The sequence below is a fragment of the Monodon monoceros genome, unplaced genomic scaffold, assembly GCF_005190385.1.
Source record: "Monodon monoceros isolate NGI ecotype Baffin Bay Population unplaced genomic scaffold, NGI_Narwhal_1 Super_Scaffold_3, whole genome shotgun sequence".
NCBI classification, from domain to species: Eukaryota; Metazoa; Chordata; class Mammalia; order Artiodactyla; family Monodontidae; genus Monodon; species Monodon monoceros.
Genome location: NW_021703780.1, coordinates 71,544,717 through 71,571,174, shown reverse-complemented (window position 1 = coordinate 71,571,174; position 26,458 = coordinate 71,544,717). Strand labels below are relative to the sequence as shown.

The following is a 26,458-nucleotide window of genomic DNA, read 5'->3' as shown; positions in this document are numbered from 1 at the left end:
TATAAACTGGATATTAGTTGTTGTGAAATTATTGTTCATTTTCTTATGTGTGATAATGAATACTGTGGTTACAAAAGAGGATGTCCTATTCTTACGAGAGACTTGGCTGACGCACTGAGGAATGAATTGTTACCATGCCAGCAAATTATTTTCAAATAATTCAACAATCACACACTTGCACACACACATACACACATGGGGCGAGAGACCACATTAGAATGTTAAGAACTGTAGATTCTAGGAGAGGACATACAAAATACTTTGTGTGTGTAAATGTTATCCTAACTGTAATTATGAAAATGAAGAAATAGAATGCACTCTTCCCCCTTGCCACAGAAAAGGGAACATATTGCATCTTGCTGTACTGATCTTTACCAGAACCCACACTGGGCTGAAATGCAACTGTTCTCTTTAAAAAAGCTGATGTGCTTTAAGTCAGGTGCCAACCAGAAAACCAAATTCCTCAAAATGCCTTTGACCCACTCTAACGGTCTGAGCAGAACACTCCTTGGCAGCTGGCTAGGAGAGCATAAACAGGATGTCTTAGCAAGGAAGTATCTGCCAGGGGTTAACAATAGCTCCCACTGCATCTGGAAACCTGCAGCAGCTTTAGCATAACCGAAGGAGAGATGAATCAGCAGCCAGAAGACCCAGGCTCCTGTCCCACCCCACCATGGTAATCTGGGGGACCTCCCCCACCCCCTCTTCCCTCCACCCCGACCTCCCCTTTCCTCTGTGGATTGGGTCTCTGATTCCTCATCTGAAAAATGGGAACAATAGTCCTTTCTTCATCCCAGGGTTACTGCACCCAAGTCACAAAGCAACAAACTCATCAGTCTCCATCACATTAAAGCAGCAGCGTTTCTGAAAGCCTAAATTCACAAGGCAGAAAAAGATGGTCATAAACAAATGGACCTTTAGGTAGAAAACATCTGACAGAGGAGGCCTGGGGTGTTTTTAAGTATGAAGCCTATACATTCTTTTTTTTTTTTTTTTTTTATTTGGCAGTACGCGGGCCTCTCACTGTTGTGGCCTCTCCCGTTGCGGAGCACAGGCTCCGGATGGGCAGGCCCAGCGGCCATGGCTCACGGGCCCAGCCGCTCCACGGCATGTGGGATCTTCCCGGACCGGGGCACGAACCCGTGTCTCCCGCATCAGCAGGCGGACTCTCAACCACTGTGTCACCAGGGAAGCCCGTGAAGCCTATACATTCTTGATTCTCAATAATCAAGACTAGAGGACAAGCCTCAAATCCAACATGACCAGTGCTTACCTCTGCCATAGGCCCTGGCTTTCTTGGGGTTGAGTTTCGGTTTAAGAGGAGCCCCTGGCTTGAGCTTGGCTTTGGGGAACTGGGACAGGTAAGTCATCACCGAGTGCTCATCCACATCCGGGTGAATAATTTCTTCAGGAGTGATGACCTAGAATAACGACATGGTAGATGAGCACCCAGAGCGTATCACTTTGCAACTATAGAAGTTTTTGCAAAAATCTCTTAAAGCAAACACTACTCTCAATAAAGTGAAACTACATCAAACTGGCATGGCAAAATCAGTTGTTTTTTTTTAACCTTTTAGAAGTGTCACCATCCCCTTTGGAAGCTGAGGACCCTCTCCAGACAATTCTATACGTAATTTCCAGAGGTTCATACCTCCCCACCCTGAAAAAAAAAAAAAAGGCCACTCACTCCTTTTTCCAGAAAAGATAAGCTATATCAAGTAAGGAAGAAGAAAAAGAACACGTGGGATTAAAGCATATTACCAAAAAGTGCATAGATAAACTGGCCTTTTTCTTTGCTCTTATCCATTGTCTGCATTTCTATTGACTCAGCTACTAATAAAAAAATAAAACCAAAAAGAGATAACACAATGACATATTAGATATGTGCTCTTGTAATATACACTGAATGGTTTTGTCCTCCCCAAATTCATATGTTAAAACCCTAATCCCTGGTGTGATGGTATTAAGAAGTAGGGCCTTTGGGGGTAAATAGGTCTAGATGAGATGAGATCATGAGGGTGGAGGTCCCACGATGGGATTAGTGCCCTTATAAGAAGAGGAAGAAAGACTAGAGCTCACTCTCTCTCCACCTCAGTGTAAGGACACAGCCAGAAGGCAGTTTGCAGCTGTCTGCAAGCCAGGAAGAGAGCCCTCACCAAGAAGTGTATTTCCTGGCACCTTGATCTTGGAATTCCCAAGCTCTAGAACTGAGAAATAAATGTCTGTTGTTTAAGCCACCCAGTCAATGGTATTGTTATAGCAGCCTGAGTTAAGACAGGTCTCAATACATTAAAAGCCATTTAAAAAATAGGAAAGGGGAAATTTTCTCCTGACATTCAGCTTAGGAGCAAGATTTGACCTGTGCTGGACAGGTGGCCTCCCTGAAGGTGTCACAGTCCCAGTTCCACCAGCTGACCCAGCCCTAAACAGCACAAAAACTTCTCCTGCCACCAAGAGGTAAGCCACACCTCCTCAGAAGACTCTGTCTCATGAACAGGTCAACCAAATGCAGATAAACAACATATGTACCCAGCTTCCCCCACTCCATGGTAAAAAAGAAAAGAGGAAACATTCTGATAATTAGCCTGCAGCAACAAAACAGCTATTTGGGTTGGTACAGTCGCCTCCAATACGTTTTGTAAAATGTAGGATGTACGTTGATTTGGCATTTCTCCTAGGCAGCTCCTTCAACAACTTTACACACTGCCAACATCACATGAATGCCAAAAGGAGATGGGTTTTGGTTTAAGGGGAGATGAAAAACATATCATACCACTTCCTGAGGGTGGAAGAGCCAAGGAATGAGCCTTGGAGAAGAGACATGATGCCAAAACCAAACCAAAGAAATATAGGCAAGATTTTCTACCTCCCAAGGGATCCTCTTACAAATACACTGAACTCAGCTCTGAATACCAACTCAAGACCTTAATGGAGCCTGTAATGAGGTCATCCATCCCCTGGCACTGGCTACCCACAACTTTTCTTGATTGAGTCTTTGAACATGGGAGTCACGGTGTCAGGGGTTGCTATTTAAACTCCTTGGAAGGGCTTAGAAGATTGGACCTCAACTAAGCAACGTGGCTACTGTAGACGGTATCCAAGACATATTCAATTTCCAAGTTCTGTTGTTATATTCCTTTGTTAGGATTATGAGCAATATGAATTCTTAAACACTTTCCATTAATGGCGAGTTATCCTGGTTTAAATTTCTTAAAAAGTTCTAAGTGACTTTCTTGAAGATATTGGATTTTAAAAAATGTTTAACAGGTTAAAAATGGTCAAATACTGGCAATTTCTTATGGTTAAGGTCCACATTTGCAGTCTGGCATCCAGACATGGCCTTTGTGATCTTTGGAACAGAAATACTAGAAAATTCAGGACTTCCCTGGTGGCACAGTGGTTAAGACTCTGCACTCCCAATGCAGGGGGCCAGGTTCAATCCCTGGTCAGGGAACTAGATCCCATATGCATGCCGCAACTAAGAGTTCACATGCCACAACTGAGGAGCCAGTGAGCCACAACTAAGGAGCTCGCCTGCTGCAACCAAGACCAGGCACAACCAAATAAATAAATAAATGAATAAAATAAATATTAAAAAAAAAAAATACTAGAAAATCTGTCACATGTGACAGTGAAGATCTTTAGGGGATCTACAAGCACCTAAGTCAATGAGAACCTATTAATATGGGTAAACTGAGGAAGATGGGAGAAGCCACAGACAATGCTCATTGAAAGCTGACCACTGAGGAGGTCAGACTGCCTGCCAGACCCAAAGGCATCCACAGAGCATCAGGGGAAACAGCATCGTGGGACACGCATGCTTCTACACATACCTGTGGGACACCCAGCCAGTCGTCTGCCTGCTGCATGGCTTCTCGTGCATTATCCACAGGCTTTCGTGGATCCCAGGATTCCCAGTCTGGGCACAGACCTGTTAACATCACACAAAAGATGCTGTTAGTATTAACTGACTGAAGAGGTTAAAGGAAACCAGGTGCCTAAACTAAACTCACTCAGTCTCTTGAGAGAACAGTTTCTTCCAAAAATTTTAGTGAACTGTATGCTTTATGGGCCAAAAGTATCACAGATATGAGTATGCCAAGGTAGAAACTATTCTGCCTGAGCTGAGATTTCTTCTTCAGGCTGTTATCTTCTTGCATTCAGAGAGGAATTTATCCATTCCTTAAGGGTGTGGTGTAAATAAATGAACAAACAAAGCCTGTAAAACCATTTGGGCCTGGTACCTTTTTGCAGCAGAGATTTTTTGGGCACATCACACTCACGCTTTTGTGCTCTGGTCACCAAATGTGTGGGGTTGACATCAGCTGTGTGTCCTATGATTTAACTTAATTCTGACAGTATCTACCTGGAAACAGCATCAGAACCCACAGGCTAAGGGCTCAGTCCCACAAGGCTCCTCCAACCCCAACTTCAGAGCCCAATCACAAGTCCAGATTTGTCACCTGGGCTTCTGACCAACCAGCTACTAATCAGAGGTTCCTACAACCCCCTCCTCAGGTTGGATTGTTTCCTAGAGTGGCTCACAGATCTCAGGAAAACAGTTTACTTACTGGGTCACTGGTTTATTATAAAAGGATTTTACTAAATGGAAGAGATGCATAGGGCAAGGTGGGAGAAGGGGCAAGGAGCTTCCATGTCCTTTCAGGCACACCACCACCCCAGGACCACCACATGTTCACCAGCCGGAAGCTCCCCAAACCCTGTAGCTCAGGGATTTTTATGGAGGCTTCATTACACAGGCTGGACTGATTAAATCACCTGCCATTAGTGGTTAGCTCGACCTCTATCCCCTTTCCCCTTCCTGGAGGTCAGGGGACAGGGGAGAAAGTTCCAACCCTCTAATCACTGATTGGTTCCCCCGACATCCAGCCCCCATCCTTTGGGGCATTCCAAAAGTCACCTCATTAACAAACTCAGGCATGGCTGAACGACACCACTACCACAGCTCTTTTCGCTTAGTAAATTCCAAGGGTTTTAGGAGCTCTGTGCCAGGAAAGGGGACAAAAACCAAACATATATTTCGTATTATAAGTTACAATATCACAATCACAATCCTGGATGTACCTAGAAGACTGAACTAACATCCTGTGTACTTACAACATTCACTTGCTCAAAGGCCTAAACCTAGAATTATCTCAAAAACCTTTGTAACCACAAGAAGTATAGGGCTGGAGTAAAAATCCCCAGGTTTAAACTGGAAAGAGGCACCCTAAAATGTGTCTTTGCATGGAAGCAAGAAAGAGGGCCCTGGGAAATGAACTAATGCTGAGCTTTGAGTTACTTCTGGATGACACCAGCTTACAGGCTCTCAAGGAAGACTGGGGCCTAGGGCCAGCCCTCCTTCCCTATCCAGTTGACACCAGCTAGTTGAGCGTGTTGAGAACCACTAGCTTACTTAATACCAACATGCTCAGCATATACAGAGCAATCAGTAAATGGAAAATATGATTATTTGGGCAGATTTTTTATTAAAAACAATTTTGGACGTGCACATAAACACAGGCTCTGGTTTTTCTATTGAGAGTGTATCAGCAAACTCTACCCATCAATCTAAACCCTCCAGTGAGGATAATTACTACCTTGGTGTACATTCAACCACTCAGAAAGGAGGAGCCCATCAAGGGTGGAAAAGGCTCCAACTGGATCCTTACCAAGCACTATTTCACAGCAATGCAGAAAGAAAAGGTCAGAGAAAGCCATATATAGTCAACCCAGTGGTTGACAAAGACTGGTACTTTCCACTCAATAAAAGTTTTTAGATTTTCATGCCAAACCACCTAATAGGGCACATGTTAAAGCCAGTGGGAAACTAGGCACCAACTGTGGAAAGAGGGAGAAGAAGCAGGACTTGGGGTCTGGAAGCCGAACTTAAGTTCTGCTCTGAGCATGAAGGCATATTCATTCAGAATTTGCGTAAATAATTCAACAAGTCTATGGATAGACCTATAAGACCTGCCATCAGAAAGGCAAACGGAGCCATTTTTAGTTCCTTTAGTTATCTTACAATGGGCTAAAAACCAGGAGAAATAGACCAATCACAGCAAACCTAGCTTTCCCACCAAAAACCAAGAGGTTTAGGGGTCCACATACCCCACCCCTCCGGAAGGGATGGCTCAGGCAGCCATTGGCACTTACCTGGAGCACAGCTGTCTACCAGGGCTCCCAGGGCTTTGCCATCTTGCCAGTTCTGGTTAAAGTTGGTGATGGGCAAGTAGGGGATCTTGTTCTGAATCCACCCCAGCAGCCTCTGCTTTGGCGTCTGCTTCTTGGCATCGTCGTCCCCTTCATCCTCCCACACAGGCATGGAGATGGAGTAGTGGAGGATCAGCGTCCACACCAGGCCCAAGATGAGCTTCAGGTTCCCATCCACGATGGCTTTGCTGTCTGAGCAGAGAGACACAGGCCTGGTCAAGCCTCTGGGTTGCACAGGCATGAATCACATTCTTTGTAAGAAAGTAAATGGAGTCCTCAACTGTTAGAGAACCACACTGAGCTATATGAGAGTGAAGGGATGCAATGCTGGCATTTGCTCCAAAATACTTAAGGATGTGAAAAGATGAAATAAGATTCCAAAACGTTGTTAACCAGTGTCATTGGATTATAAGTCCATGAAAACGCATTATTCCACTGTCTCTATTTTTACATGCATTTGAAATTTTCCATAATAAAAAGGTTTTTTTTAATTTCAAGAAATCATTTCAGAAATACAGACAATAACAAGAGGTGGCTGCATTCCAGAGATAACCACCTGTTAACCTGGCAGTATACTGTCTACCAGATTGTGTGCACACATATGTGTATGTGTTTGCTGCCGGAATTTATATAATACTATAAATTATAGTATATTATACTATAATTTATATTATACTATATGATCAGTCTTGAAATCTTTCTTTTCACTAATCACTATGTCCTAGATATCTTTTCCCTATGAAAAGTTGTTTCTGTTTACACCCCCATCTACATGTTTAAGAGGTCATTTTCTCTCAGATCTCACAAATACTGGGTGTTATCAATCATTTTCATCTCACTTCTCTGACAAGTTAGTCATTCATAACAGTTAAGCTAATCTAATTGGGCAAAGTGTTGCCAGGAGGATAAGTGACTGGCCAAAGGCATGGCCCCTTTTCTAGTCATCCCCCAGCTTAACAGGACATGCCCTGCCACTGGCCAGTCCCTTCTGGAACTCTCACTGCCACTGGTTTCTACTTCCCACTCCCCTTGGCTTCCCTGTGGCTCTCTGTCCTCTTTCCAACTTCCATCTACACCCATCAAAATTCAAACATTATCTCCAAGATATCTGTCTTTCTGCCTGTCTCTCCATTTCCTACACCCTAAACAACCTTTGTTACAACCCCGCATTCTGCCAGGACCCCAAGGTGAAAATGTCAGAATCATCTTAGACTCCTCCTCCAAAGCCCTGGAGCAGTTCCCACAACAATTCTCTCCCTACCTCTTGGCAAATCCTTTTCTACACTCTCCCCCAAAATATGTGGCCCCTCCTCCCCTCTCTGCTTCCTCAACAGCCATGAAGCTCCATCATTGTTCACATAACCCGAGAACCATCCTTCTAGTCAGGTATCCCTGTGCTTCCCCATTCACCAATGGTCCCTGCTGCCCAGGGTTAAACTCGCTAGACACGTAGCACCTTGAGAGACCTACACAACCTCCACCCAGCCTGCTTTTCCACCCTTGTCACTGCCACCCACCACATTTCACATTCCAGACTCCTCACTCCTGGAGCACATCTTGCTGTGAACCCCCTGGACTTCTCCACCTCTTCTGTATTCCCTATGATGACAAGGCCCTTCACCCCATCCTCCTGCAGGACAAACCCCAGATAATCATTCAAGGGCCAGATCTAACAGATGGTGCACTTCACTCCCACCAGCCTCTGTGTAACCACACCAGGGTCCTCTCATGACAACAACCATTCATTCCTCAGCCTCCCCCCCACCCCCACTCCAGGGATGCGAGCTCCTGACGGGGAGTAACTAAGCCTTCTTCACCTTGCAGCTCCCCACGCCCTGTCCCTCCCTCCCACCCACCCACCGCAAGCCACCTGAATGTTGGTTAAACACACGCCAAAACTGTACTTAATGAAACCCAGCTACAACCACGTGAAAAATAAACTCACATGCTGTTAAGGAGTAAATGGCATGCCATTCAATACTGAAAGGGTGGAGTTTTTTTTTAAATCAAACTGTTTATTGTTATGTCCTCTTATAAGAAAAAAAACCCTCCTAAAAGCCCACACCCAAACCCACAGAAATCAAAGGTAATTTCACAGTTGCAGGTCAGTCATAACAAAACTTGATCACGTAAAACTGGATAGCATAAAGATTATCATGAACTGGTTGGTCAGACACACTAAATTCGAGCAATCCTCATTCAAAGTTAAGGTGCCCAGGGATTTTCTACATAATGAACTGTATAACTAGCTATTAAGCAGGACTGGCTGCATAACTCACGGGGCCCAGTGACAAATGAAAATACAGGATTCCTTGTCCAAAAAGTATTAAGAATTTCAAGATGGCAACAGCAGAGCATTAAACCAAGCACACAGAAGCCCCCTGAGCACAGGGCTCTGTATAGCTGCCCGGGTCGTGTAACCATGAAGCCAGCACTGCTCCTGAGGTCCTGTGGTCAAAGGAGTGGTGATGCACACGAAACACTGAACCCCTGCACAGAATACAGGTATCCAAGGAATTCATTCTGCTAGACCAGCTGACAGTCCTTGACTGTGCCTGAAATTTTAGGATTAGATGTCCCGTTACAAGTGTGTCTTTAAAGTGCTATTGATTACTGAGTTACTACCTACTGATGGTAAAAAAAATTCCACGTCAAACCATTTTCCATGCCAGTTTCCTTTATTCAGCCTAAGGGGAGAAGAGCAGTCTTCAGAAGGGTGAGGCGAGATGGGGGGAGAAGCAGAGCGTGTGCATGCTTATTGCTAATCCGCGTAAGGGGTGGACCTGGCCACGTCTGGTCTTGCACCAGGCAGAATCTGAACAGGTCAGAGTCTCATCCAGCCACAGGCATCCGTCTGCAAAGCTCAAACTTCCCCGAGTTATGTTTTAAATGCTTTTCGAAGGCAAACTTGCAGATTTCGTCCATAAATCAAAACGTGAAACCAGTTTGCTCTATTTTTACCCAGCTTACACATGTTGGTTTAAAGGAATGAGACATGAGTCTTTTTCAAAAAGATTTGGGGGAAATATGACCCAGTAAAAGTCTGAGCCAAATTCATGAAACATACAATGCCCAGAACTTCTGTTTCCAGTGAATTCAAGGTGGGTGTCCAAATGGGAAAGCCCCCATTAAGGTCTCATTGGGATAAATGATACTTTCATTCTGCTATTCTAAGAAGCTGTCCTCATTCCAAAAGTGATTTTGACAGGTGAAAGTTCAAATGCTTCACCAAGCTCTTGGAACAATAAAAAGATGGCGACTTGCCCAAAATGCCTCCCCTTTCCCACCCATATGAAGTAGGAGGCTCCCCAAGCCTTGAAAATGAAATGCTACACAGCATCACAATGTCCATGTGTAACCATCACAGCAGACTACAGAACTTTCAGCCGTGAGCGTGCTCTGTGATGTTTATGTCAAGTGTAAACATGCAGCAGAGGCGGAAGGAGGAAAAGGCCAGGTCAGCTGGAAGCCTCTCAGGCAGGATTCCACCTTCCTGAGTTACTAAGGGCCTCTTTCAGGAATAAAATAAGCCAACGCCCACTATGCCTGCCCGACCTCCTAGAATCTGCTTAGATTGTCAGTGGGTTGGAATCTGGCCACAAGCTTTTCCTCCCCAAATTCAACCAATCACAATCCCCATGTAACTGGTCCTGGCTCCCGACAACACTGGCCCTCCAACCACACACACCTTCTGGAACTACTTAAAATTAGCCCAAGTTGCAGACAAGTGAGGGCAATGGCTTTCCCCCCCGCCCCGCCCCCAATAGCTAGAAAGTTAACTCAAGCTATTACAAATTCTAGGATGGGGTGTTTTCACATCATTTCAGCGCATGGGTTTCCCAGTCCTGTTAAGCAGCATTCTGGAATGGGTGCAAGTATGGGTGGAGACCAGCTGCTTTTAGGCAATCTTCAGCAGCGTCTTAGAAACATCTCCTTTGTAGACAAGTTCCCCACCAGGTAAGGGAGATGGTGATCTTCTACCTCTCTCTACTTTTACCAGGAGGGCTGGACCCAGGCAACCATCGGCGCTCCTACTCCGTTCACGGGGTCAACCCTCTCTCCTGGCTGTTGCCAGGGTGTCAGGGGTTGGGGGCCTGGGAGAAGGGACCTGGGGGGACACCATCCCTCATTTTTGCTCTCCTGGCTAAGGACAGCAGATCATATTGCAGCTGGCTGCTGGGTCAGAAGCAGCCAACATGTGGCTGTAGGAATCCAGGAGAGGCAGGAGTATCAGGAAACCTCCTTCCAGTGTGCCTGGGGACAAGTCACCAAGGCCATACTCTGCACTATGACTTGGCCGCCTGGGGAACAGGCTGCCACACACCCTGCTCCCTGTCCTCTCTCTCTGTTACCCTCTGAGAGGCAGTGTGGCAGACTGGTCGCAAGAACGGACTCTGAAACCGGCAGCTCGACTAGGTATGCCACTTTACAACCTGCTCATTCTCACTGAGCCTCATTTTTCCTTGTTTCCTAAATGGGAATATTCATAATCACCACCTTTACAGGGCTGCAGTAAGGAGAAGGTGGGTTAGGAAATTCTAATAGCCAAGCACACTGCCTGGCACACAGCAGGCGCTTAATTACCCCCTTCCCTCCCTTTCTCACTCACCTAATATCTGAGTACCTGCCATGTGCCACTCTTTCCTAGAACCAGAAGCCCAGAAGTTTTATTCCCAGTTTGTACGCAAGCAGGAAACAAAAGGTAAGAAAGTACCTTGTGAATTAATAGGAGGATAAAATGTTCAATATGTCACTTCTCTGAATCAAGCAGTTCATCCAGAGGTTAGGTCTGAGACCCCCAGAGAGGAACAAAGAACTGCCCAGGAGCAAAACTACTGACAGAGCTTCCCTGGTGGCGCAGTCGTTGAGAGTCCGCCTGCCGATGCAGGGGACACGGGTTCGTGCCCCGGTCCGGGAAGATCCCACATGCCGCGGAGCGGCTGGGCCCATGAGCCATGGCCGCTGAGCCTGCGCGTCCGGAGCCTGTGCTCCGCGACGGGAGAGGCCACAGCAGTGAGAGGCCCGCATACCGCAAAAAAAAACACAAACTACTGATAATTTATCAGGACCCTCCTGAAAGAGAATATGGTACAAAGAGCAGCCCACGTGAGCCAACGGTCTGGCCCTCCTTGACTTCCAAGCTTCACCTTGCCCCAGGCTCATCCTTGATCCCTGGCCTCAGCCCACTTGGCCCAGAACTCTCTCCCCAGCTAGCTAATGCCTCTTCTACATCCAACTCTGCAAAACTAGAACAGGTCCCCTATTAAGTGCCCCTTCGAGGCTGTGTGCCCTCCTTTCAGTGTAACTACAGCTGTGCTTAAATAATCACCTATCGGGAATTCCCTGGTGGCCCAGTGGTTAGGACTTGGTGCTTTCACTGCCATAGCCTGGGTTCAGTCCCCGGTCCAGGAACTAGGATCCTGGATCCTGCAAGCAGAGTGGCACATCCAGAAAAAAAATTTTAAATAAGCACCTGTCATGTCTGCCTCCTCTGCTCAAGGTGTCAGCTGTGCAAAGGCAGAAATGGACCATTGAGCTTCCCGCTGATCCCGCAGCCTGGACACCTGGCTGTTTGGGGGACAGGCTGGCACTGGCACAGGCACACGTCCCTGCCTGCTGAGCTCCAGTGCTCTACGAGGGGTGGTGCTGCCTGCGTAGAGTGTATGCAAAAAGTACACGCACAGCCCTTTCCGGCAGGGTTTAAACTGCTCCAGACTGTGGCCACCTCCGCACCCCCAGCAGGCAACACAGCACGTGGCACAGGGGGCAGGCAGGAGAGGTGAGGTCCTTAAGGTGCAGGCTCTGCAGGTATGGGCTCTGCGCCACCACACTGGTTGTAGGACCCTGGCCAAGCCATCCATACCCCTGGGCGCCTATAAGTCGAGGATAATGTTGGAACAGGAGCACAGGGCTGAGGGGAAGACTAAGCACGATAATACACCTCCAGCACTCAGACCCCCACTCAGTCAGTTTTTGTTAAATGCTGGTATTGTTACTATCATTCTTACCAGCAGTGACTTCAACATGCTTTTGTCAACACTGAGACAACAAGGCAAAGGCAGGAGGTAAAAGGAAGGCTTAGCAGTGACAGGTGGTGACCTGCAAGTTTGCGCTGGGGCTTGCTGGGGCTTCCTGTCAGCATCGGTTGTTTGCAGCGTCCCATGCAGAGCTGCCCCAAGGTAACCCCGCACTGCAGCCCAGCACCACGCGGCAGCCCGGTGCTCACTGACATCCCAGGTCGGCTTGGCAGTTTCCCTCCGTCCTGCCTCCTTTCCCAAGCTGAACAAACTATGGCTGAATTGTCAGCCAAGAGGGCACCCTGAACTGAAAGGAGACAGTTTACCACTTTCCTCGGTTTCTCAGTCAAAACCAAGCCCAGGGACTTCCCTGGGGGCATAGTGGTTAAGAATCCACCTGCCAATGCAGGGGACACAGGATTGAGCCCTGATCCGGGAAGATCCCACATGCCGCGGAGCAGCTAAGCCCGTGTACCACAACTACGGAGCCCGCGTGCCACAACTACTGAAGCTTACGTGCCTAGAGCCCGTGCTCTGCCATAAGAGAAGCCACTGCAATGAGAAGCCTGTGCACCGCAACGAAGAGTAGCCCCTGCTCGCAGCACCTAGAGAAAACCTGTGCACAGCAATGAGGACCCAATGCAGCCTGAAATAAATAAATAAATAAATAAATTTTATTTAAACAAAAAACCAAGCCCAGGGGCTTCCCTGGTGGCGCAGTGGTTGAGAATCCGCCTACCAATGAGGGGGACACCGGTTCGAGCCCTGGTCCGGGAAGATCCCACATGCCGCGGAGCAACTAAGCCCATGCGCCACAACCACTGAGCCTGCGCTCTAGAGCCCACAAGCTACAACTACTGAGCCCACATGCCGCAACTACTGAAGCCCGCGCGCCTAGAGCCTGTGCTCCACAATGAAGAGAAGCCACCGCAACAAAAAGCCCGTGCACTGCAATGAAGAGTAGCCCCCACTCGCCACAACTAGAAAGCCCGCATGCAGCAGCAAAGACCCAACACAGCCAAAAGTAAATAAATTTATTAAAAAAAAAAAAAAAAAGAAAGGAACAAGTCCAGATGTCACTTGTTCTCGAGGTCATGCAGAAGACCATCTCAGTCGGCAGCCCAGAACGGGAGTCACATTTCTGGGGGTGCAACAGTCCTTGCATCCACACACCAGAGGATGAACGGTGCACTTTGACCCCTTGGCAGGATGAAGGGGGCTAGGCTGACTTCTCCACACATACCCCTGCCCCTACCCCTCCGGCTCAAGGCTTCTCTCCAGGGCCTGGAACCAACAAAGGGCTAAAGAGGACAAGACAGACTTTTCTAACCAGGTGACTCACACCTCTAATGACTAAAGGATACCATGGCAAAGTCTACTCTCTAGCCACTAAAACCCTCCCTCCCCTTCTCCCAGGCATGTGGCTTCCTGCTAGATGGCCCCGCAGTCTCCCCAGTTCGGTGATGCGGTTGCGTCACCAGTGGACAGCAGAAGCCTTGGGCAGTGGGTGGGCCTCCTCTGAGCACTCTCCCCACAACAGCCAGCCAGAGTACCTGGCACTGCAGTCACTGAGCTGTGACCTGTCCCAAAAGAGGCCAGGCAAGGTGATGGAAGGAACCTGGGTCCCAGCATAGGGTGCCCCGCCAACCTGAAGCCTGAAAAAAGCCACTGTATTTTTCTAAAAATCTCTTCGTTACGCCAGTTTAACCATAATAAGAGGATGTTCTGGGCCTTGAAGACCTTAAATCACATGGGCCTATTCTTATTTCTGTCAGTAAGATAAAATACAGGCCACAATAAAATAAGGGTGGATCGGGGCACTGGGGTCAGCTGGATTTCCGATTCTTTTCCTTGCTCATGAACTACTCAAGGATGAAAAAAGAACTGTTTGAATTAACAAATTTTACATATTGCTATGTCAGGGTTCAGTTAAGAGAGTTCATTTGGAAGGCCTTTTCATGTTAGTAATTTTTCAAGAGTTGATACAATAGACCAAGGGTGGCACGTGGTGTTGGCACATGAGGTGAAACTCTTTCACTGTGTTGAGAAAGATTCTGAGGCCCTGTCTGGTTTCAGTGAGAAAGACTGCTGAAATGGATTACCAATGCCTGCCATAAACAAGGCAGGGGGAATAGAGAGGCTCAGATTACTGTGCAGATTAGCAATGCCTGCCCTGGGCACAGCTTGAGAAATGCTGGCTGGGATTTCTTTGCAAGAGAATGGAGTAAGCATTCCCAAATCCCTGATTTGAGATTTCGTTTATAGGTCCATAACACGTTACTTATGCATAACCCCAGACTTCAAATTTTTTGCTTTGCCAGCTATTGCTTCTGTTCTCTCTCATTTGCCGGACTTCTGCCAAGAATAATTAGAACAAATTATTTCATAAATATCTTATTTTTATTTTGGTACAGAGTTTTTGGTGGACTTTCAGACCATAGATACTGTGATGGTGCCCTGTTTCGTAATTTATCCCAAACACCTACTTTCTGGTTAAGAGGTATCCTTTATTTAAAAGTTGCATTTATGGGAATTCCCTGGCAATCCAGTGGTTAAGACTCCACGCTTCCACTGTGTGTGTGTGTTGGGGGCGGGCAAGTTCGATCCCTGGTTGGGGAACAAGATCCCACAAGCTGCACAGTGTGGCCAAAAAGTTGCATTTGCATCAGCCAGCAGGCTTTCTTTTCAATGCCACTTTTGAAAAGTTACCACTTTTGAGAATTCCTTTATATCCAGCAACGAAGTCCGCTGAACTAAATGAGACGGGTATAATAAAGGGCCTAGGAAATAGTCTCTTCCCACTTACTATTAGTGGGAAATCCCTGAAAAGTTAGAAAAAGGAATCTAACCTTGTTAGACAGGCTAAAGAAAGAAGGAAAAAAGAGGGACTTCCCTGGTGGCGCAGTGGTTGAGAATACGCCTGCCAATGCAGGGGACACAGGTTCTATCTGTGGTCAGGGAAGATCCCACATGCCGCGGAGCAACTAAGCCCGTGCGCCACAACTACTGAGCCTGTGCTCTAGAGCCTGTGAGCCACAACTACTGGAGCCTTGACACCTAGAGCCCGTGCTCCGCAACAAAGAGAAGCCACCGCAACGAGAAGCCCGCGCACCGCAATGAAGAGTAGCCCCCGCTCGCCACAACTAGAGAAAGCCCATGCACAGCAACGAAGACCCAGCGCAGCAACGAAGACCCAGTGAAGCCAAAAAGTAATTAATTAGTTAATTAATTAATAGAAGGAAAAAAGAAACGTGCACCAAAATGTATCTAAACTAGTTTTTTTGACCCCAAAGCTGCAGGTCCGTGCACTAACTGGTTGCATTGCTGTCTCACGGTTCTCCTGGGCAACCAGCAGGCCAAGGGCCCCAGGGATTCCGAAGCTTGACCTGTGAGTCAAGGAGCCCAGAGTCCAGCCACTGGGAGGTGCGGGTAAACCCCAGCATGAGCTCCCGAGGCCTCAGGATGGAGGCGTCTGTCCCTCACAGCTTCCAGCCACAACGCTCTGAGAACATGTCCAGCTGAAATAATAAACGCTGGCTGTGAATGGAGGGCCTCGTCACCTTTTAATTCCAGCTCAGTCTGTCATGTGGCGAGGCCACCCCATCTGAAACACACCTCACTGTCCATGCTGTGCACACATGCACAGCCCACTGGGAAGCCCACAAGGAAAGGAGTAAGGGCAGGAGGAACCACGACTGGGAAAGACTCCTAAGCACCTCCTCTCCTGACATCAACAGCAGCCAAAATACGACAGCAGCTCTCTCTTCCAGGCCTCTCCTCTGGGTCACATGCATCACCGCATGCAACCCTCACAGCAAGCCTATAAGGATGGCTTTTGTGGTTAGTCCCGTTTTACAGATGAGAAAACAGAGGCTCACAGAGGTGAAGGCATCTGCCAAAAGTGACATAGGAGAGCCTAGATTTAAACCCAGTTCTCTCTGTTGCCAGAGCCCAAACTCTTATCCTCCCTACTTTTCTGAATACTCACTACGTCATGGCAGCTCCACGAGGCAAGTACAGTTATGACTCACATTTTACAGATGAGGAGACTGTGCACAGGGACAGGACCCACCCCCGGGCAACACGGCCAGTAAGCATCTGTGTATGGGAGGGGAACCCGACAGGGCTTCTGCACTTCTAACGGCCCCAATCATTCCCAGGATCCCTAAACTGACATGGTTCTAGGAGAAAAACACGGTAAATGGACAGCATGGAAAGTGACAGCACAAGACCTGGGAGGTACAAGCGGGAGTCAGAGCTGGATCATTTTAGTCTCCTTTAGTCTCCTTTGTCTCAACCATGACTTGCTCAGCCTCTACTGCACCCTAGGAGCTGGGGATTCTAAAGATCACGGCCCTGGCCCTGCATCTGGGAGGTCCTCCTTGCATGTACCGCTGCTCGGCAGGGGAAACTGAGGAAGATGGGAGAAGACCCAGCTCTGCTCTTATTCACCCAAACCTATTAACATGTGTTTTCCCTGGAAAACAGAAATTAGGACATTCACGTACTTGAAAGCTCACTTTATTCATCTGTTCTTGCGTCCAACAAATAACTTCCTAGCTGCCTACTGGGTGCCAGGCCCTGTGCCTAATACAAATTACAGTTTCAAGTAAGAAAATAAGCTAAATTGGCTTTAAAATATTCCACAAAGAGATACAGCATTATTATAATGTAAACCGGCATTATCCCACAAGGCAAGACACTGAAGATCGCTTAAAGAAAGAGAAGAAAAAAAACACACAACTTTTTGCCTTTTGTCTCTCATGCTAGGCTATGTCCCTTGAGGGTTCTTTTTTCCTTTTATAATTAAGAATAAAAGTTAAAAAATAATAACGATAATCAATAGGATAGGTATTCATCCTTCTACCGCAAACTTGTAAAAGTTGAGCCTTGTTACAAAAATCAGATCAAGGTGACTTCCTCAGTCTGAAAGGGGAGAAATCAGTTTGCATTTTTCCCCCCCGGTACCTCACCTCATGTTACAACTCATATGAGCCTGTTATAGAAATGGCAGGCTGCCCAAAGATTGTGAAGTCATAAAAGGAACAAAACTCCCAATTTAAAGTCTTGAATGGGAACCAAGCTGAGAGAAATTCCAAATAATTTATAACTGCTGGCTCTCACCATTACCAACAGCAAGAGGAGGAGGTTGGAGAAAAGGAAATTCTCAAGGGATAGATACTGGGGCACGGTCCCCGCTTTACCTATATTGCCATTTTCCCGACAGTTCCTCTCTGTACGAGGTCTTTAGCTCAGTTGAAGGCTCAAATTTGTACCCCTAAATTTGGACCTTCAACCCCACGATTATATGAGGAGGCCTCCGGACACACGTGCTACCTGACCACAACAGAGCCCAAACGTCGGGCTCCTTCTTGTAAATTAATTCCACACCACCAACCCCCCGTGTAAAGAACATGGGCTCGGGGGGCAGGACTGAACCTACTCAAACAAAGGGGAGCTCACTTGCTTAAATAACTGGTAGCCAAGTAACCCAGAGGTCAGGGACACTAAGTCACTCAGTGAGCCTGGTTCCCCTCCCAAGCGCAGCCATGAACTGGCCGCGGGACTGGGGTGGGTCACTGCCCTGCTCTGACGCATCTGTAAGCTAAGCATTATAACTAGACTCACCTCACTGAAACATTGAGAGATAATGTAGTCAAGCAGGTAGCATTCTGCCTGACGAGGGTGCCACCACTTCAGCAAGGACTATTACAACTACCATGATGTCACTGTAATATTACAAACACACACCCATGTGGGGACTTCACGGTGCCCCGTTAGCACTGTGAAAGGTTCAACGCCATTCAACTCTGATTCAAGACTGCTCAGAGCCGAGTACCCCAGAACTCAGCGTTCTAACACAGCATTCCATTTGCTAATGACCACAAGAGCCAGCCCATCAGGGACCCGGGATTAAGCCTGATAGAATCAAGATGTTCTTTTGCTCAGCGAGCTGCTGAATGAACTGGCAGCTTGCTAAAATCTGCAGGCCACCCCGACTCCTCCAGCAGATTCCTGAGAAGTCTGCAGGGGCCAGGCTGGGCCACTGCTGACAAAAAATTAAATGCAAGGTCAAAAAATTCAGTTTGAAGCACAAAGTATTCAAGAAAGTTCCCTAACGTGATTCCTTTTTCTAATGGGGGGAGGAAGAGGGGTTTGGGTATTAAAGTGACCTTTAACCGTTAAAGCAGTTCATTACTATAATATAATGGGGGGGAGGGGACTGAAGACAATTTAAATGGCTTCCCACAAATAACTGGTTAAATAAACGTTACAGAACATCCATGCTAGAGAATAACAGGCTGCTGTGAAAAGAATGAGAAAGATATGTGTGCTCCAGCAGAGACAGGCCTCCATGATATATTAAGGGAACAGAACGATTTGTAGAAAAGCATTGTTCATGCAATCCTGTTTCTGACAAGGCATGACTCTGCGTCTGAAAAGCAAGATCTGGAAGCACGCACAACAAACTGTGCCATTGGCTCTCTCTAGAAAAGACTTGGGCTGATGGCAAAGATGGGCTTTCTTTTTGTTGTTACATGCGTGCTCCTGTGTTGTTTGAATTTTTTTTAATTTAAACTATACACCTTACTTTTATAATAAATTTTGACAAACATTCCCCAAAAGAAAGAAGCATAGTAATGTATATGTTAAATAACTCTTCATTTGGACAAAACTGCTTGTCGGGTTCTATAGGCACTGATGTGAGAAAATTGACAAATTTTATCAAATGATGAAAGGTTGGAATTGGAGTAAAGGGGTGGCCAGGGTAATGACATAATTGGGCTCATATATGCATGAAAGATCTCTTGAAGAGATGAGAAATTGTTCACCAACAGTGCAATTGCTTCTGGATAGAGGAGCAGGGAATGGGGGTGGGGAAAGCAGGAGGGAGCCAGTTTCTCATCTTTTTACACCACATGTGATCTTCACAATGGGCCATGATACCCATCAACAAATATGTGAGGCTTTTCAGGCTTGCATGGCTGTCCTTGTGGTGATTTCCTCTGCTCATCTTTCACACCGTGGCCATTAAACACATTCCCATCCTCAGCGAGATACACCCATCCCAGACAAGCAAGCTCCATGCCTCAGATGGCCTCTGCCACTTCCAAACAGCTGGTCCTCTAGAGGAGTGGAAGATGTTGAAGAAGAGGGAGTCATCTGGTTGCCTTTGGGCATGTCTTTCAAGCCAACCAAAAGAAAAAAAGAAAAAAAAAAAAAATCAACCACCCACCTTCCTGATCCCTTCACGTCCCCTTCCCTGGTACCCTGAGAGTGTTCCTCCCATGATACGGAGGCCCAGCCTCTTATTTATACATGAAGACCTGTGGCCGGCCCAGTGTGATCCCCCAACTGACTTCTCACTACTCCCTATGAGATACCACTGTTAGCCCCATTTTCCAGATGGAAAAACTGATAAGATGATAAGTTAAGCCCAGAGTTACAGAGCTGATAAGTGGTGGAGCTGGGATTTGAATCCAGGCCATCCAACTCCAGAATCTGCATTGACCATTCTGCCTGGAGACCAGACTGGGGCTGCAGAGAAGGAGACCCAGACATGGATGTGATGGTATTGCAAAGGCTTTCAAAACTGGCAAAAGTCAAGGAGGAAATAAATGCTGAGGGTTATTAGATCATCCTCCTAAAAGAGATTTATCACTGTGCCCCTGAACTCTGTCCCATAATAAATGGCCCTGGCAGTAAGATAAACAGGCCAAGCACATAGCAGGTCAGCTTTGCTGCTAAAATGGGAACACATCCTAACATTCCTGAGGTACAGTGTCCAAGTGCAGGGCCAGCAAGTGACACACATTAAATACCCAACACCTCACCCCAACCACAGCTGCCACCGTTGCTGAAGGCACACAGCCCACAGACAAATGTCTTCCTCACCAGTTCATCTAACGAGTCCTGTGCTTGGATCAGTAGCTACTTCCTGCCTAAGCAAGAACATCAGCTCTGCCTAAACTTGGCTCTGAGGAGTATCTGTCCCTCAACCCACACTCAGAAACCTGGCCCTATCCTCTGACCACTTGGGCCATTTACTAGGAGTCTATTTCCTTAAATCAACTCACTTTTCCCTTTTCCCTTAGCCAAATGAATGAATGAATGAATGAATGATGCACTGTTTTTTTTAACTACTTGTGAAAACATAACTGTTACAACTTTTAAACATAGGTTATGTAACACCTAATATATCATCTTGAGTACCCACAAGTACCACATCTTAGAAAAGAGTGCACTAGATGTTAACTGGTTTTCCAAGACAAAAGGCTTGCTGTGGTCAAATAAGCTGGGGACAAATGGAACTGAACAATTTTAAACTGCTGCAGGACTTCTCAGAGCCTTTAATAGGCAAATGTACATTGACAATCTCCAAGAGAACAGTACTTCCCAACTTTACTGGACTAGAGGCATTTTTTTTTTCTGAATCACGATATTATCTAATAGGTTTCTTTCTTTTTTTTTTAATTTATTTTTATTCTTATTTTATTTATTTATTTTTGGATGTGTTGGGTCTTCATTGCTGCACACGGGCTTTCTCTAGCTACAGAGAGCAGGGGCTACTCTTTGTTGTGGTGTGTGGGCTTCTCATTGCGGTGGCTTCTCTTGTTGAGGAGCGTGGGCTCTAGGCGCGCAGGCTTCAGTAGTTGTGGCTCGCGGGCTCTAGAGCACAGGCTCAGTAGCTGTGGCGCAAGGGCTTTGTTGCTCCGCGGCATGTGGTATCTTCCCGGACCAGGGCTCGAACCCATGTCCCCTGCATTGGCAGGCAGATTCTTATCCACCGCGCCCCCAGGGAAGCCCCTAGAGGACTTTTTTAATACTATCTCAAAGGGCACTAGTAGTCTCCAGAAGACACTTTGGTAATTCTACCTTAAATTGCCCTTCAGATCTCTACAAACACTTCTCCTGAACACTCCCATAGGCTGCGAGATTATGTTTTATAAAACCAGTAGGTGTGGGGTGAAGGAGACAGACAAGAGACACAAAAGGACAACAGGAAATAAGTTACTAAGGCTTTCTCTAATCTACAACTGTTTCAGTGGCAGTAATTAAGAAACTAGAACCTTGAGACTTGAAAGCAACCAGTTTTACAGATAAAGGGAGATAAAGCAGGTTCTCAAAGGTCAGTTCTAGTTGAGAGTCTCAAAGGGGTGCACACCCCTTAACCACGGTGTTTATGAAATTCTGGTGTTAACCAACTAACTTAAAAACCACACTAAGAAAGCTCTTACTGTTCTTGAGAAAACTGTAATTCTTAAACACGGGCAATGATTTAGAGGAATCCAGGCTGAAACCAGCCTCCTCCTTCCTAGGTTTGCTTTATTTTTTATTTATTTTTAAAAATTTATTTATTTTATTTATTTATTTCGGGCTGCGCTGGGTCTTCATTGCTGCGTGTGGGCTTTCTCTAGTTGCGGTGAGCGGGGGCTACTCTTCGTTCCGGTGCGTGGGCTTCTCATTGCAGTGGCTTCTCTTGTTGCGGAACACGGGCTCTCGGCACAGGGGCTTCAGTAGTTGTGGCACGCGGGATCCGTAATTGTGGCTTGCGGGCTCTAGAGCGCAGGCTCAGTAGTTGTGGAGCACGGGCTTAGCTGCTCCGCAGCATGTAGGCTCTTCCAGGGCTCGAACCTGTGTCCCCTGCATTGGCAGGCGGATTCTTAACCACTGCACCACCAGGAAAGCCCCTGGGTTTGCTTTAGCGCTTCTAATGTCAAAATGTTCTTCAAACAACGCATTGCCAAGTGGGAAGAGTCAGAGACAGAACCCAGCAATTTGGACCACTGGTAGAAAGAGGGGGGAATCATCCTGATGTGGGCAAGTGGAATGTCAAATTATGTGAGCTGGGGAAACCTCCAGAACCTCCACCCAATTGCCACTTAGCTCTAAACTGCCTATGCAGGGGAGAGGGGAGAGCTTAGTAAAAGTTAGCAAAAAATATTTGTGTAGTAACTGAAACAAACCCAAGTAGCATTCCTAGTCCTATTTAGGAATGAAATACTCATAAGCATAACAATAATAGCAATGAACCACACAGCGTGGGTGCTAATTAAATCCACTCTCTGTGTAGTCCTGGATCCAAATCTGAGGTTTACTCAACTGTAATGTAAGTGTCCTAGGGGCAGGGCCCAGGCTCTGTCTGCAGCGTCAGTGTGATCCTGGTACCTAGTATGATGCTTGTCACATAGGAAAAAGAAGAAAAGGAAAGGGGGGAGGAGGAAGTAAGACATTACTACCATCTACTATCTAACCAACAACCACCCACTCATTAATAAAACAACCGATCAACAACCAACCAGCCAACTTAACCAGACAACCACTGATCAACAAATCTACCAAATAAATGACCAATTACCAAACCCAATTAGACTCCCTTGACCACCCTCCCTTCACCAAATCCCACCTCTCCCCAAATCCTGCTGGCCACCTCTGAATGGATCCCCAGCCCAGGAGCCATCAGCTAATGTCAGGCCCACTTGACTGCCTGCTCAATCTAAGCACACAGATCAAAGCTCTACCCAAATTTTCCCATTAGCCCCAGCAGGGCTGCCTCACACCCCTCAGGCACAGCTCCTTCTCAGGGACCTACAAAATAACTTGAAAGCTGGGTAGGGGCAGATGGGGAAATTGGTCCCCCAAAATAAGAAAGTCAAAAGAAACTGAAGTTAATAAATGTTTTATTAAATTCCTGCATTTAACATTATATCTTCTTTATTAATGGCTAACTTTGATATTCACAGAAATTTCATTCCTTATTTTTTTTTTGGCCGTAACACGTGGCATGCGAGATCTTGGTTCTCCGACCAGGGATCAAACTCATGCCCCATGCAGTGGAAATGTAGAGTCTTAACCATTGGACTTCCAGCAAAGTCCTAAATTTCATTACATTTTTAAAATGACTTACAGGTTAGTTTTCTCACATCCCAAGAATTCCCAAATAGGCATCATGACAGCAGAAGAATCAGTCAACAGTAAAATAAAGGAACAGTCACAGCCAAATAATATAACAAAACACAAATATAAACAAAGGCAGAACTAGTTTTTAAAAAGTTTCAAATTATTATGTAACAATACACACAAATACATTCTTTTTGTAAAGTGAGAGACGGGTGTGTTTTACTGTATTTGATACGATAGGCTCAAGGCCAAAAGTCTTAAAATATCCCAGCAATTCCAAAGTCCAAACCCCTCAGCAGGGTCCCAAGGCCCCTTGCGGTGGGTCCCTGCCTGTCTCCCCACCTGCCCTCATCCCTCGCTTCCACGCGCCCTCTCCTCTGCTCCAGAGGGAGCAGCCACCCACCTGCACATCCTTCCAGGTCTTTGCACAGGCTGCTCCCTCTACTCGGAATTCCCTCCTCTCCCACCTTTCACTCTGTAGCTCTTTCTTAGCCATCGCTGTTCAAGATTCAGCCTCCTGTGACACATTCCCTTTCCCTTTGGCATCATGATTTATGATATCTATAAAGAATATCTCACAAAGTAGAGAAAAGTGGAACTTCTCATTTGATCTACGATGAAGCTAAATGTCCAAGACATTTAGCAAGACAAGCCACCATCCTCAACTGCCCTACAGCTTCCCATGACTGATGGCCTAAGTCAGGGACTCTTGCAGGGGAGGATGGGGTGGCCGAGGTTGGGGGGAGGTTATGAACTGGATAAGGGGAAAAAGTTTAATCTTTGTTTGCAGTAACCTCTGACTAAAATGTAGCAAATCTTTCCATTATGAATGTAGACCATAAAACACAGGTGGTTTTGTCACCACCAAAACCTTTTCCCATCATATTACAGTCAGCAATATCTCAAAATATCCTCTAAACTCATCACTACGTCAAAATTATGGTAGCTATTAGACTTGCTGCTAGATTTTGTTACTAAACATTTTAATACAGATGTGCATTTATTACCATTGATATATCCAAAAATTTACTTCTGATAACTGTATTTCAATATAACTCGTTGCCTTTGTAACCCCATGTATATTATTTTATGCATAAAGAAACAGTGCAGTCTTCAGAGAGCAAAGGGGTCTAAGACACACTAAGTCAAGAACCCTGGCTCCAATTAATAATTTTTAGAACCAAGAAGTTAAAGGACTTCACTGATGGGCGTTTTGTTAAATGGACCACAGATGGGTGGAACCATACCTGCCAGGGCAAGGCCTCAATCATCTCTCATGAGAACCCTTGGAGGTCACTGTGAATGGGTCTCCCCACCAATCTGGCCCACCTACCACCACCCGAGTTATCCTCTTAGGGCCATAAATACAATCATCTACCTTACTTTCAGCCTGGACATCTTCCATTGTTCCCCAGGGTCTATAGCAGGGATCAGCAAACTTTTTCTGTGTAGGGCCAGACAGTAAATATTTTAGGTTTTCCTGGCCATAAGGTCTCTGTTGGAACTATTCAAATCTACTGTTGTAGTGAGAAAGTGGCTATAGACAATATGCCAATGAATGGGTGTGGCCTGCGTTCCAATGAAACTTTAGAACAGGCAGAGGGCCGGATTTGGCTCCACAAGCCATAGTTCAAACTACAACACCACTAATAGCATCACTGTTCAACAGAACTTTCTGTGATGATGGAAATGTTTTATATGTGCACCATCCAATACAGTAGCCACAAACCACACAGGACTGTTGAGCACTTAAAATGTGGTTAGTGTGACTGAGGTGCTAAACTGTACATTTTACTTAATTCTTTAATTAATTTACATTTAGCCAGCCACAAGTGGCTGGCAGACAGCACAGGTCTAGACAGTCAAGTCCAAGCCCTTTTACACGCCTTTTGAGGTTCTTCACAACCTGGCCAACAGCACAACTGACGGTCCATCCAGCCTCAGCAAGTCCTAAGCCCTGAGGCCAGAAGGTGACTACAGACGCTCTCGAGTTCCACACTTCCCACATTCTTTGCCCAAACAGTTCTGCAGCCCAGAACATCCTGTCTCGTGACTCTGCCCCTTCCAACGCCACCCTGGCCTTGGGCCTCCCCTGACACCCCAGATGCAATTTACCGCTCTTCACGCCTCTCTGGGAGACACGGCGAGAAGTCCTGTCCTATAAAACCGCTACAGCAACTTGGGCACACATTCTCCGGCTGTTTTACTTCTAAGATATTCGAAGATAAGGCCATGTCCCTAGCACAGGGCCTTTAAAATTAGTAAGGAGGCACTAAGTTTGTGAAATGAACAAAATTTAATTATAGCTGAGTACCTAATACAAGCTGCCTTTTTAAAACTTCTTTCTGGGGAATTCCCTGGGAGGCCAGTGCTTAGGACTCCATGCTTTCACTGCTGGGGGTCTGGGTTCGATCCCTGGTTGGAGGACTAAGATCCCACAAGCCGCAGGGTGTGACCAAAAAAAACAACAACAAAAACCCCCACTTCTTTCTGAAATTAACAGATTTACCAGACGGATTTCAGATCTACAAGTACAGAGGGATATGACCACTTGGGTTAACATCCCGTTCCACCACCACCACAAGATCTCACCTTCCCCCGTCCTCAATTTTCCTCATCTGTAAAATGGGTTGACAGTTTCTGCACCTGGCAGGAATGGAGAGCACTTAGCTCCCATTCATTCTTGGCATCAGTGCCAAGAGACATACATGGCAGCTTCCTGGTAGATACAAATGCCCCCATGAACACAGGGAGTTGAGGAGGCATACAAACTAGACTTGGCAGGAGCAGAAGTGCAAAACCAGCAGGGTGACCATAGGATTCCTGCACCAGCCTGCTGTACGGTCTATCTCAGGGCCGGCAGGGAGGGCATGACCTTTACAAAACAGTTGTGCTTCCTCACATCCTCTGAGCACGCTGGTCACACCAGCAATGAAGTCACTTAGGGTGGGTCATTGCACACAGCAGACATCCACCAGCCCAAGAGCCACAAAGCTGAGTGTTGCTACTCCAACTGCTCAGATGACATCCTGCCATCCCCATAAATGTCATGGCCACTGCCCACAAAACACTCCGGAGGCTGCAGTTTTTGCAGCTTCTGGGGCTCCTCTGAACAGATAAGAAAATCTGGTCACTTGTTATCCTGGTTTTTCTGACCCAAGGCCCTGTTTCCCCCTCTTACTCAGCTGTCTTACTCACCAGGCTGGGTGCCAAGTAGCTGGGCCACTGTTAACAATTAAATCCACCCTCAGAGGGAGGAAGAGAGACCAGCCACCTCTGAGGGAATTCAAAAGAGTGGACTGGGGCCGTTTTAAGTCTAGGTACAA

General features: G+C 46.5%; 1 protein-coding gene across 1 annotated transcript in view; it reads right to left on the bottom strand.

Moving 5' to 3' along the window:
• Positions 1-26,458, bottom strand: part of FLNB (filamin B) — a 139,186-nt gene that overhangs the window by 76,234 nt on the left and 36,494 nt on the right. Inside the window, 3 exon segments of the mRNA XM_029243905.1 lie at positions 1,274-1,421; positions 3,834-3,931; positions 6,157-6,405. Coding sequence (XP_029099738.1) covers positions 1,274-1,421; positions 3,834-3,931; positions 6,157-6,405 — 495 coding nt within the window.